This window comes from Macaca thibetana, chromosome 10 (assembly GCF_024542745.1).
Source record: "Macaca thibetana thibetana isolate TM-01 chromosome 10, ASM2454274v1, whole genome shotgun sequence".
Lineage (NCBI taxonomy): Eukaryota > Metazoa > Chordata > Mammalia > Primates > Cercopithecidae > Macaca > Macaca thibetana.
In genome coordinates, this window is record NC_065587.1 from 25,617,583 (window position 1) to 25,631,704 (window position 14,122).

Sequence of the window (14,122 nt, forward strand, 5' to 3'; positions counted from 1 at the left end):
TTTTTACCTGCATAAACATGCCTGATGCAGGGAGGTGGGATGCACAGACCAGATGTAACTTGTTCCAGGGCAGCAGGGGTGTCTGTTATTATTCAAATGCTACTGAGTGTTGAGCACACACCGTGTATCAAGCCCTCTGCTAAACGCTTTACCCGCGTCGCCTCGTTTGAACTCCCCATTCATTCAACAGATAGATTTTGAGTGCCTGCTCTGTGCCAGGCACTCTGCTGGGTCTTGGGAGTAGAGCACCACCAGATGGCAGAGATGAATTCCTGACCTCATAGAGCGTGGAGGCCACTAAATCAGAGAGTTAGGGAATAAGGTAAATCAGCAAAATCATGTAGCGTGGTGGACACGTGAAGGATTATGGAGAGAAAAAAGGTGGAAAAAGGGGTATGTTGGGTATCAAGTGGGGTGCAGGTGGGGGAGTTGCGGTTCTAAATAGGATGATCAGGGAAGGTGACATTTGAAGAAAGAGTTGAGATTGCTGGAGAAAGAGCATTCCAGTCAGAGGGAACAGGAATTGCAAAGGGCATGAGATGGGCTCTGCCCGCGGAGGTGGGCAAGCAGCAAGGAAGCCTGTGTGTAGAGCAGGTGTTGGGATGGGGGAAGGGGACTTGGGAGGTCAGCAGAGGGGCCTCCTTGTGTGAGGTGGTGAGGACCTGAGTTGTCACTCTGGGTGAGATGGGAGTCACGAAAGAGTTCTGGGTAGAGGAGGGACGTGGTTTGATAGAACTTTTCTTTAACTGAAAAATATTCGTTTATTTATACTATGTGAACACATACCATATGTACATTTTAAAATGGTAAAATATACATAATATAAAATTTGCCTTCTTAACCATGTTTAAGTGTACTGTTCAGTCTTGCGTACATTTACATTCTTGTGTGCCAACCTCCAGATCTCTTTTCGAAAGATAAACTCTATACCCATTAAATAGTATCTCCCCATTTCTCCTCTCCCCAGCCCCTGGCAACTGTCATTCTCCTTTCTTTCTCTTTAAATTTGACTAAGTACCTCTTATAAGTGGAATCCTGCAGCATTTATTCTTTTGCGTCTAGATTATTTCACTTAGCACAGTGTCCTCAAGGTTCATTCATATTTTGGCATGTGTCAGAATTTCCTTCCTTTTTAAGGCTGGATAATATTCCATCGTGTGTGTAGACCACATTTTGTCTATCCATTCAGCCATCGATGGACACTTGGGTTGCTTCTACCTTTTGGCTACTGTGAATAATACTGCTGTGAACATGGGTATACAAATATGACTTTGAGACTTTGCCTTCAGTTCTTTTGGGTGTATGCCCATAAGTGGAATGACTGGATCATATGCTAATTGTATGGTTAATCTTTTGAAGAACCACCATACTGTCTACCATAGCAGCTGCACCATTTCACCTGATCATTGCACAAGGGCTCCAGTTTCTCCACATCCACACCAATACTTACTTTCTGTGTTTTCATAGCAGCCATCCTAATAGGTGTGAGTGGTATCTCATTGTGGTTTTGATTTGCATTTCCCTAATGATTAATGATGTTGAGCATCTTTCCATGTGCTTGTTCGCCATTTGCATATCTTCTTCAGAGAAATGCCTATTCAAGTCCTTTGTCCATTTTTGAATTCGGTTGTTCGTTGTTGTTGAGTTGCAGTTCTTCATATATACTGGACATTAACCCTTTATCACATATATGATTTGCAAATATTTTCTTCTATTTCATGGGTTGCCTTTTTCACTCTGTATGTTGTGTCCTTTGATCCACAAAAGGTTTTAACTTTGCTGTCCAGTTTATTTTTAATTTTGTTGCTCATGCATTTGGTGTCATATCCAAGAAATCATTGTCAAATCCAATGTCATGAAGCTTTTCCCTTGTTTTCTTATAGGATTTTTATAGTTTTAGCTTGTATTGAAGTCTTTGGTCTGTTTTACTTTAATTTCTGTATGTGGTATAAGGTGAGGGTCCAATTTTATTCTTTTGTATGTAGCTATTCAGTTTTCCCAACACTATTTGTTGAAAAGACTATCCTTTTGTTACCGAAACACCAGGGGTTTGGTCTAGGTCCTGCCGCTCTTTGCACAGAAAGTCAATCACTGAGATGACGAGTATTGCCAAGGAAGAAGGCTTTAATTGGGTGTTGCAGCTGAAGAGATGGGAGCTCAGCCTCAAATCCATCTCCCTGACTGACTAAAACTAGGTGTTTATATAGCCAGGAAGAAATGCCACAATGTGTAAGAAAACGAGAACTAGGGAGTGACAAGGAAGCAATCATGGTGAATGAGGGGGTCCCCCACCATCTGTGATCTGGTGAGTTTCAGTTCTTTGATACTTTTTTTGAGAGGCCTGAAGGACCTTCTCTGAGGAAGGAACTCAGATAAATACAAGTTTCAAGCTTTTTAAGACCACAAGGGTCAATTTCTATGTTTATCAAAAAGAACAGTTTATGGGGCAATTGGGTCAGTTTCACTTTCTTCTTTGAATGGGCATGGCACCCTTGACAAAAATCATTTGATTATATATGTGAGGTTTTAGTTCTGGGCTCTCTATTCCATTTGTCTAAATGTGTGTGTGTGTGTGTGTGTGTGTGTGTGTGTGTAATGCCAGTACCATACTGTTTTGATTTCTGTAGTTTTGTTAAAAGTTTTTAAATCAGGAAGTATGAGATCTTGAACTTCATTCTTGCTGAAGATTTTTCAAGATTGTTTTTCAAAACTGTTTGGTAGTCAGGGTTCCATGAGACATTCCTTGATATTAATTTTAGGATAAATATTTATGTTTCTGCAAAAAAGAAAAGCACCATTGGGACTTTGATAGAAATTTCATTATATCTGTCTATTACTTTGGTAATATCAACATTTTAGCAATATTAAGTCTTGTAAACCATAAACAGAAGATGCCTTTCCATTTATTTGTCTTGTTTTTATTTTGAGATAGAGTCTTATTCATTTGCCCAAGCTGGAGTGCAGTGGTGTGATCATGGCTCACTGCAGCCTCAGCCTCCTGGGCTCAAGCTATCCTCCCACCTCAGTCTCTCAGGTAGCTGGATTGCAGGCACATGCCACCATGCCTGGCTAGTTTTTGTATTTTTGTATTTTTTTGTAGAAGCGAGGTTTCACTATGTTGCCCAGGCTGGTTTCAAACTCCTGGGCCCAAGTGATCCTTTTGCCTCAGCCTCCCAAAGTGCTGGGACTGTAGGCATGAGGCACTGCACAGTGCCTGACCATATTCTTTTAATATGCTGTTGAATTCTGTTTTTAGTATTTTGTTGAGGATTCTTGCATGCATATTTATCATAGATATCGGTCTGTAGTTTTTTTGTGACTGGCTTTGGTTTCAAGGTAATCCTGACCTTATAAAATGAGTTTGGAAGTGTTCCTGCCTCTTTAATATTTTTGGAAGAATTTGAGAATTAGTTTAATTCTTTCAGTGTTTGGTAGAATTCAGCAGTGAAGCCATGTGGTCCTGGGCTTTTCATTATTGGAAGGTTTTAGCTTACTGACAGCATCTCCCTGCTATGATAGGTCTGTTAAGATTTTCTATTTCTTCATGATTTAGTTTGTATATTGTGTATTTCTAAGAATTTATTCATCTTATCTAAGTTATCCAATTTGTTGACATACATTTATTGGTTTGTAGTATTCTCTTATAATGCTTTTTTCTATGGCATCAGTTGTAATGTCCTCATTTTCATTTCTGATTTTAATTTTGAGAATTCTTTTTTATTCTTAGTCAATCCAGTTAACGGTTTGTCAATTTTGTTGGATCTTTTGGACAAACCATCTCTTGACTTTGTTAGTTTTCTTTGTTGTTAAATTCTCTTTCATTTATGGCTGCCCTAATCTTTATTTTTAAATTTTTAAATTTTTAACTTTTATGTATATATTTTGAGATGGAGTCTCACTCTGTCACCCAGGCTGAAGTGCAATGGTGCGATCTCAGCTCACTGCAACCTCCACCTCCCAGGTTCAAGTGATTGTCCCGCCTCAGTCTCCCAAGTAGCTGGGGTTACAGACATCCACCATCATGCCTGGCTGATTTTTGTATTTTAGTAGAGACGGGGTTTCACCATGTTGACCAGGCTGGTCTTGAACTCCTGACCTCAGGTAATCCACCCATGTCAACCTCCCAAAGTGCTGGGATTACAGGTGTGAGCCACCATGCCCAGCCTAATCTTTATTATTTCCTTCTTTCTGCCAGCTTTGGTTTTAGTTTGTTCTTCTTTTTCTTGTTCCTTAAGGTGTGCGGGTAACTTGTTTCTTTGAGATCTTCTTTATTTTAATGTAAGCATTTCCAGCTGTAAGTTCCTTCTTAGCACTGCTTTTATAGCAGCCCATAGGTTTGGGCATGTTGTGTTTTGTGTTTATCTCAATATATTTTCTAATTTCCCTTGAGATTTCTTCTTTGACCCATTTGTTATTTAAGAGTATGCTGTTTATGACTCGTATTTGTGGATTTCGTAGTTTTCCTTCTGCTGTTGATTTCTTGTTTCGTTCCATTGTGAATGAGAAAGATGCTCTGTATAATGTCATTTTTTAAAAAAAAGTTTATGAAAGATATTCTCTCTCCTGGAGAGTGTTCCATGTGCACTTGAGAAAAGTGGGCGTCCTGCCATCGTTGGGTGGAGTGTCCTGTACATGTCTGTTAAGTCCAATTGTTGGTTTATAGTGTTGCTAAAGGCCTTTGTTTCCTTATTGATATTCTGTCTGGTTGTTCTATTGACTTACGTTTTAACGAGATCCTTCTGGCTGCATTAAAATGAGCTTCTTAGAAGTGGATGCAGGGAGACCGGTAAGAGTCTACAGCATTGATTCAGCGGAGAGGTGATGGTGACTTAGACGGGGAGGTGGTGGTGGAGGGGCTGAGAAGCAGTTGGAATCTGAAGGTACAGCCAACGTATTTGACTGAATCTTTAGAAGTTGGTGCTTTATTTTTTTATTTATTTTTATTTATTTATTTATTTATTTATTTATTTATTTTTCCTGAGATGGAGTCTTGCTCTGTCACCAGGCTGGAGTGCAGTGGTACGATCTCGGCTCACTGCACCCTCTGCCTCCCGAGTACTGTTATCCTAAGGGGGTAAAGGAATTTGCCCAAGTTGTGATAAGTGGCTCATCCCAGGATTTGAACCCAGGTCTGTCTGTCCCCACATTCTCAGTTCTTAATTAACCATGTGCATTCATGAAAGTGCACCTGACCCAGCTGCCTGGAATTCCCACCCCCAGTGCCTCCCTGGAAGTCCTCTACCATCTATGACTGAGCCTGAACTCACTCCCGCTGCTGCTGTATTCCCAAATGTCATCAGGGTTTGGGTGCTTGGCAACTGCCTTCTGGCAGTTTCTCAGCATCACCGTGTCCTGCCGTAGAGGAGCAAAGGAAAGAAGGAGGCAGATTCCTGCAGAGAGGAGAGAGGTGTGCAAATGCCCTGAGACCACGTGGGCTTCATGACATGTTGCAGAAGGAGCTCAGCCCCTGGAGTCGGACAAACCTGGGTTCAAACGCCAAATCCAGTCCTCATCTGCTGTGTGACCCCGAACAGATTACGCCACCTCTCTGGGCCTCTGTTTCCTCCCCTGACAAATAGGGATAATAATGTTACTGCTCTATTACCCACAATTATGTTTACAAGAAAATATTTCTTTTTTCAAATGAAATACTCTACCAAAGCCTGAGGTCAATCATGATTCTTTGAGCCATTCATTTGCAAAGAGAACTTTATTGAGCACATACCATGTGCTGGAACTCGAGGTAGTTGTTGGCACCATGGCCATAAAGCAAGGAGACACAGAGTGCTTGCCCTCATGGGGATCAGAGACTGGCAGGGAAAACAAGTGCTGACCAAATGTTACACATCTGATTGGTGTTTCTTTTCTTTTTTTTTTTTTTTTTTCCGAGACAGAGTCTCGCCCTGTCACCCAGGCTGGAGTGCAGTGGCGTTATCTTGGCTCACTGCAAGCTCTGCCTCCCAGGTTCACGCTCTTCTCTTGCCTCAGCCTCCTGAGTAGCTGGGACTACGGGCGCCCGCTACCACGCCCAGCTAAATTTTTTTGTATTTTTTAGTAGAGACGGGATTTCACCATGTTAGCCAGGATGGTCTCGATCTCCTGACCTCGTGATCTGCCCATCTCGGCCTCCCAAAGTGCTGGGATTACAGGCCCGCCACCAAGCCCAGCTAAATTTTTTTTCTATTTTTAGTAGAGATGGGGTTTCACCGTGTTAGCCAGGATGGTCTCGATCTCCTGATCTCGTGATCTGCCCACCTCTGCCTCCCAAAGTGCTGGGATTACAAGTGTGAGCCACGCGCCCAGCCTGATGGGTGTTTCAAAAGCAGCTTCTCTAGTAACCCAAGCAGGGGAATTTGATGTCCTGAACCAGTGACATCCAGCCAGGTCCAAAATAATGGTGATGGGAGGCCAGGTAAGGTTTCAGGTGGAGCTGATGACCTGCATGCAGCTGAAATTTATTTGCAGCACACTTTGTAGACATTCATTGCGTGCCAGGCTCTATGCTCAGTATATGATGATCATTATCTTGTTCAGCCTTCCCAAGTGCCTTGAAGCTGGTGCTATTTCTATAACCTTTTAAACCAAGGAGAAAACTAAGGTTCAGAGAAGTGACATGATTTGCCTGAGGAAACACAGCTAATAGTGAGAAGAGCCAAGATACAGCAGCAGGAGCCTGTACAGGGAGAAAAAAAAAAGTGATAAGTTTGCATTTCTACTGTGCTCCTTCCTACTCTGTGACCTTGGGTGGGTCAGTTTGCCTCCATGAGACTCAGTTTCCACATCTGCAAAATGAAGCCAACTTCATGGGCCTCCTTAGATAGTTTTCAGGGTTAGAAATGCTGCAGGCAGTGCCCAGCTTGGAGTTGGTGGAGTGCTGAGATCGGGAGCTGTTCACAGGGCTGGTGCTGACTTGGTTGTGTGGGGTGGGGGTGGTGAGCCAGTTCTGGGGGGACACTGCCATGTGTTTCTGCAGAGAAGATGGACAGGGATGCACCGAACTCTGTGTTCAACTCCCGGAGGGAACCAGAAGGCAGGGAGAGTGGGCAGGGAGGGCCTAGAACAGCTCTCAGATGGATGCATGGATGTGCTGGCCTGGTGGAGTCTGGACGGGCCACAGGACAGTGGGAAAGGGCATGGGAACCCACTGGGTGGGGGTAACTCAGAACTTTGCTTTATTTACCCCAACATCAGAACCCTCAGGGTGATGTAGAGCTGAAACAGGCCTTTGGGATTGTGTTTTCCAACCTCCTCAACCTCAAAGTGGGGTAACTGAGGCCCAGAGAGGAGACGGACCTTGCTTAAATCCCACGGTGACTCTGGGCAGAATCGGGCCCAGAATCCAGTGAAGCAGAAGGGTGTTCAGGCTGCCAGAGGATCGACACCACGAGCAGAGGCACAGCTGCCCTTCGGCACTGTGTCCCTGTGCCTGGCACATTACAGGCACTCAGGTGAGAATTCTTGAGGGAGCGAGTGCGCTGGGAAGAGCACACGGCCTGGGTGTCTGTCTCGAGCTGGAACCTGTCTCTGTCAGCCAGCTCTGCCTACCTGGGTAAGTGCCTTTATCTCGCTGAGCGTCCATTTCCCAAAATAAGATCAGAAACCCGTTTGGGAGGTCTCCAAGCTGGGATTTGAACTCAGGTCTACCTGATTCCAGGGCAGTTTTTTTACCCTGCACTTTCTCGATTCCTTTATATATCTTATTCTTTCATTCATACACTGATTCATTCATTCATCCAGTCATTTAGAAAATGTTGATTGAGCATCTGCCCTGTGCCAGGCACTGTTCTAGGCTGTGCAAATTCAGCAGTGAATGAGGCAGATGAAGTTTCCGCCCTTGTGGAACTTAAATTCTAGAAGAGAGAAACAGACGGTCAACAAATCAACAAATAAAATGGGAATAGTGGTAGACTGGGTACGGCGGCTCACCCCTGTAATCCCAACACTTTTGGAGGCCGAGGCGGGCGGATCACTTGAGGTCAGAAGTTCAAGACAACATAGTGAAACCCCTTCTCTACTAAAAATAGAAAAATTAACCAGACGTGGTGGCGGGCGCCTGTAATCCCAGCTACTTGGAAGGCAGAGGCAGGAGAATGGCTTGAACCCGGGAGGCGGAGGTTGTAGTGAGCCGAGATCGCGCCATTGCACTCCAACCAGGGCCACAAGAGCAAAACTCTATCTGAAAAAAAAAAAAAAAAAAAAAGAATGGGAATAGTGGTGCGTGCCCTACAGGAACTAAGATAGGGGATGGGATTGGGGAGGGGTCTGCCTTAGTGTGGTCAGGAAAGGAGATGACTTTTTTTTTTTTTTTTTTTTTTTTTTTGAGACGGAGTCTCGCTCTGTGGCCCAGGCTGGAATGTAGTGGCCGGATCTCAGCTCACTGCAAGCTCCGCCTCCCGGGTTCACACCATTCTCCTGCCTCAGCCTCCCGAGTAGCTGGGACTACAGGCGCCGCCACCTCGCCCGGCTAGTTTTTTGCATTTTTTAGTAGAGACGGGGTTTCACCGTATTGGCCAGGATGGTCTCGATCTTCTGACCTCGTGATCCGCCTGTCTCGGCCTCCCAAAGTGCTGGGATTACAGGCTTGAGCCACCGCGCCCGGCCAGGAGATGACATTTTATGTGAACCCGAAGAGAAGCAGCAGCCTGCTATGCAAAGGACCTGAACAAATAATTGATAAAATGGGAAGCATGGAGCTCAGATAAAACGGGAAGCAGGCGTCAGACCTCCAAAAGACAAGGCGAGGAGGGGGAAGGAAAGCAGGTATCAAAATATCCCAAACGGCCCGAAAGGCCTTGTGGGGAGCAGTGCAGCCCTTTTGGGGCCCCTACACCCAGGTCACCTTGGTCACCTTGGACCTCTTCCCCTCCGGTCACCTCTGCCTTCCAGGTGAAGCAGATCATGGAGGAGGCTGTGACACGCAAGTTTGTCCACGAAGACAGCAGCCACATCATCTCCTTCTGTGGTGAGTCTATGGCCTGGGAAAGTGGCTTCTTTCTCTGTGGGCCACCTCGGGGAAGTGGCGTCTTTGAGCCACTGTTTTGCTTTATGACTCTGAAGTTAGTTTTGGATTCCAAAGGGGGACTCCACTGGAGAATTTGAAAATACAGAACAGTGTAGATAAACAATTAAAAATGACTTCTGTACCCCATGAAGAGGTCAGTGTGGTTAACACTGGAGGAGTTGATTGTCTTCCCCTCCCCGTGGGCACCGTTCACACTGACCGTGCCTCAAGTGACACACGGTCTTGCGTCTGAGGAATGGGCTCCCTGTCCATCATTCTGCCTGTGGCTATTGCTAGGTAAAGGGAGAGGGTAAATGGGGACTTTTTAAAAAAGGGAACTAAGAGCCCGTGACATAGCCTGAAGGGTCATGTCCATCTGGCTCAGCAAAGCAGGCAGGCCCAGGGCTCAGAGCGTGACTCAGACATGTCTCCTTGAACCAGCTCTGCTCACAAGCTTCCAGAAATAACCCCATGGCCAGGCTCTTGCTGTACTTTAAGAATGGTAGAGATGGGTTCTGAGTGTCTCTGAGGTCAGGATTATCAGTGTGTACATAGAAGTGGTAGTCTGTCTTTCTATCTCCCTGAAAATGTCTTAATTTAATAATTGGAGTAATGAAGGACGTGTTCGAATTCCCCTCCCGTGATCTTGGTCCTGTGGAGAGGCCTGAGCTAGGACAGCTGGCCAGCCCATCAGCTGCCGTCCAAATGGCTGGGGGCACCACCCCACGGGGCCCACAACATGCTGAGCATACACCGTGTCCTGGGAGGCCACGGACCTCAGTTCACCCCCTTTTCAGCCAGGCAGACCTGGATCCACCTCTGCCACTTTCTTGAATTGACTTTGGGCAAGATCTTTCTATTTTTTCTTTTTCTGAGACAGGATCTCACTCTGTTACCTAGGCTGGAGTGCAGTGGCGCAATCACAGCTCACTGCAGCTTCAACCTCCTAGGCTCAAGCGTTCCTCCCACCTCAGCTTCCCGAGTAGCTGGGACCGCAAGTATGTGCCACCACACCTGGCAAATGTTTAAATTTTCTGTAAAGGCAGAGTCTTGCCGTGTTGTCAGGGCTGGTCTTGAATTCCTAGGTTCAAACATTCCTCTCTCCTTGGCCTCCCAAAATGAAGATCTTATTTTTTTAAGTGGGATGTCTTTATGTAAGCATATAGCTGTACACGCATACACACACACATAATTAGATACATATATGTATGTGTGTGTGTATATATATATTTGTATTCCCAGCTTTTTGTGTGTTCCCGAATATTTTTATTTCCAAATAAAATTGCACGCATGTCCATCTTAAGACTTGCTAGCATACTTACCAATTAACTTAGAGGAATAAAAGTGATAAAAATAGTATAATAATTCGGTAGCTCTACTCAAAAGTATTTGGGTGGGAGAAATTTGATGGCACTAAATGAAACCTGAAGAACCTCCTTGAGGTTTCTTTTGTCCGTTGTTTCTTATAAGCCGTTGTCAGGAAGGATTAAACAATGTCTACAAAGTCTGAATAGACAGCTCACTTACATCACCATAAGCAAATGAAAAGTACTGCATATATAAGTTAAAAGTAAGATATCTAAGAGATCATCTCCAGGAATATTTTAAATCTGTGGGCAGATTAGGCAATATTTGATCATTCATTCAAGACAAACTGTTTTCTAACGCAAAAAAAACAAAACAAAAACAAAAACAAACCCAAAATGATGAGACCAAAACTTGTCAATATTTCTCCTTGCACATAGCATAACCTTGGTCAAGCTCTGCCCCCTGAGAGCGCTGGTTTGCTCTTTAGAGCTCTTACTTCATGGGTTTTGTCACAAGAATTAGGAAAGGTAAATTTTAACAATTATCTGACACCCAGCAGATGCCTAATAAAGAGTACTTCTTATGTAATCACTTTTTCAATAAACGTTGATTATGCACCTATACAAGTGTGAGCTTCCCATCTCTTGGCTAAGACAGAGGGTAAGAAGATTGAGAGGGTTCTCCAAAGTTCCTGTGTCTGACAGAAGCTCTGGGACACGCTGGGTGCTGGGGAGCATGGGCAGGGCAGGGCCGGGCCTGCTGACGGCCATGTCCCCGCAGCGGCTGTGGAGGCCTGCGTCCTACACGGGCTTCGGCGGCGGGCGGCCGGCTTTCTACGCAGCAACAAGATCGCAGCCCTCTTTATGAAAGTGGGCAAGAGCTTCCCGCCGGCTGAGGATCTGAGCCGCAAGGTGCAAGACCTGGAGCAGCTGATTGAGAGCGCGTGAGTGCAAAGTGTGGGGCACAGGTGGGAGCAGCTCCCCAGAGAATAGTCCACAGTCCTCCCTGGGCCCCAAGAGAGCCTGAATCCCCGGGCACTCTCTTCACTCCCTATCCTGCTCCTCAAACCCACCAGACTCTTTCTCACCCCAGGGTCTTTGCATGTGCCTAACCCTCCACCAGACTCACCCATCTGATCATCCGTAGCTGCTTTCTTGCCATCATTCAGACCTTCCGTTAGCTCAGAAAATTCCACCCCTCCATGTTCTCTTCGATATCGCCCTGTTTATTTTCCTCCCAGTTGTTGTTGATTGGACATCTGTAGTTATTCATGTCAGGTTTGTTTGATTGTTGTCTATCTCACTTGATGCTGAACTCCATGAGAGCAGGCAACTAGATCTGTTTTCTCCCATTATGTCTCAAGCATCTGGGCCAGTGTCTAGCACCTGGTAGATGCCCAAGAAACAACTGTTGAGTGAGAGCCTACTGGGAGCCACGGCCCATTCTAAATGCAAGGCAACCAAAGTTTGATAGAACCAATATGGTCTCTGTCTGTGTGGACCAGACACGAGGGCCACATATCAATAGGCATATTGTAACACATTCAAATACACTGATTAGAAGTTAAAAAAAAAAAACCCGGCTGGGTGTGGTGGCTCACGCCTGTAATCCCAGCACTTTGGGAGGCCGAGGCTGGTGGATCACCTGAGGTCAGGAGTTCGAGACCAGCCTGGCCAACATGGTGAAACCCCGTCTCTACTAAAAATATACAAGTTAGCCGGGCATGGTGGCAGGCGCCTGTAATCCCAGCTACTCGGGAGGCTGAGGCAGGAGAATTGCTTGAACCTGGGAGATGAAGGTTGCAGTGAGCTGAGATCGTGCCATGGCACTCCAGCCTGGGCAACAGACAAGACTCCTTCTCAAAAAAAAAGTTTAAAAAAAAACCCTTATATTGAAGTAACCTTTGAAGGGGAGAGGTGGCTTCCCTCCCTCGTCTTGGTGGCTGGTGGTATGTGTTAGGGGGAGGCTCAAGGACAGAATGTGTGCATGTGAGCACTTTCAGCCAGAGCCACTCCCTGGGAGGTCCTGTCTGCACAGCCAAACCCCCAGTCTATACTACAGCCTGGTCAGGGATGACAAATTTGGTTTCAACTCCTGGCAACAAATTTGGTCTAGTGGCTTCCCAGAGGAATGTACTGTGGTTCTGAAGCTATGATTGGGTGTTCTGGGGAAAAGCACATGGATTGATTGGTCATGTCTGTCAAGGGCAAGGGCAGGGAAGAGACAAGCATACAAGCATGTCCTATGTTTGCAGACTCTGTTGTGGGTGGTCACTCCACTTCACTGGATGAGAATGGCCCTTTCCTTGCGTTTCAGGCCCTGCCTGCCCAGGGCTGCTGGCCAGAACGGTATGGTGGTCAGAGCTAAGGATTTGGCTCTGTCAACTCCCATTTGGAATGACTTCTCAGCCAACTGGTCTTTGAGTACCTTCCAGTCCATCTGCTAAGTTCCCAGGTGTTTGCGGATAACTTCTTAAAGGATTAGATTTGTCACCCTCCTAATGGAGGAATTAGAGATGCCTGTGCAAGTGGTAAGGGAGAAGCATTTATTCATATATGCAATCACTCATTCATAAACTTTTTTTTTTTTTTTGAGATGGGGTCTCGCTCTGTCGCCCAGGCTGGAGTGCAGTGGCCAGATCTCAGCTCACTGCAAGCTCCGCCTCCCGGGTTTACGCATTCTCCTGCCTCAGCCTCCCGAGTAGCCAGGACCACAGGCACCCAACACCACGCCCAGCTAGTTTTTTGTATTTTTTAGTAGAGACGGGGTTTCACCATGTTAGCCAGGATGGTCTCGATCTCCTGACCTCGTGATCTGCCCGCCTCAGCCTCCCGGAGTGCTGGGATTACAGGCTTAAGCCACCGCGCCGGGCCTCATTCATAAACATTTACTAAGCCTCCTCTATATGTCAGCCACTGTGCTGGGCCCTGGAGATATAAACACGAAGAGGGCCCGTGCTTGCCACATGGTAGACTCTCAGTAAGTATTTTATTTAAAAAAAAAAAAATGAGTTGCGGCCAGGTGCGGTGGCTCACGCCTGTAGTCAGCACTTTGGGAGGCCAAGGCAGGCAGAGCACCTGAGGTCGGGAGTTGGAGACCAGCCTGACCAACATGGAGAAACCCCATCTCTACTAAAAGTACAAAATTAGCTGGGCGTGGTGGTGCATGCCTCTAATCCCAGCTACTCAGGAGGCTGAGGCAGGAGAATCGCTTGAACCCGGGAGGCAGAGGTTGCGGTGAGCCAAAATTGTGCCATTGCACTCCAGCCTGGACAATAAGAGTGAAACTCCATCTCAAAACAACAACAACAAAATAAGTTGCCAATTTCATATCCTCAAGATCACAGCATGGAGGGGAAGACAGAAAAGTGAGCAGGGAGCTCAGCTCCAGAGGCTGACAGAGCACAGACCAGCTTTGATTGGTCCAGGAGAGCTTCCTGTATGTAGGAGGCGAAGCCCTCGCTGAGACCTAAACAGTGAGAGGGATCAGCCTGGGAATGGGTGGGGAGGGAACCCGGAAGAAGCGGCAGCCCAGGGAAAGGCTTCAGATGAGACTCTGGTGCCCTCAGGCATCTGCACATACCTCTGGCTGGATCATGGAGTGATAAGGGTTAGTGGTAAGGAGATTGTTGGAGAGATGAGTGGGGCAAGGTCTTGTAGCTCTCTGCCAGTCATGTTGAAGAGCTTGCTTCCCAAGTGCACTGGAGACCCAATGAAGGATCTACACTCCAGGACTCTTCTTGGCCAGCACTCCTTTCCAGGAGAGAGAGGCAGGGGGATATCCGTATGAGAATCTGGCTTGCCCTTTGGCAGT

The 14,122-nt window shown here is 46.1% G+C and overlaps 1 protein-coding gene across 2 annotated transcripts in view; it reads left to right on the forward strand.

The window, feature by feature from the left end:
- The window catches only part of SGSM1 (small G protein signaling modulator 1), a 210,490-nt gene that overhangs the window by 118,856 nt on the left and 77,512 nt on the right, over positions 1–14,122 (forward strand). The window contains exons 1-3 of one of the 2 annotated variants that reach the window (XM_050745898.1): positions 8,340–8,760; positions 8,887–8,962; positions 11,090–11,252. In XM_050745898.1, the coding sequence (XP_050601855.1) occupies positions 8,899–8,962; positions 11,090–11,252 (227 nt within the window). In that variant the 5' untranslated portion in view covers positions 8,340–8,760; positions 8,887–8,898. Of the gene's footprint in view, positions 1–8,339; positions 8,761–8,886; positions 8,963–11,089; positions 11,253–14,122 lie in introns of those variants that run through there. The other variant, XM_050745897.1, reaches the window with a different exon arrangement.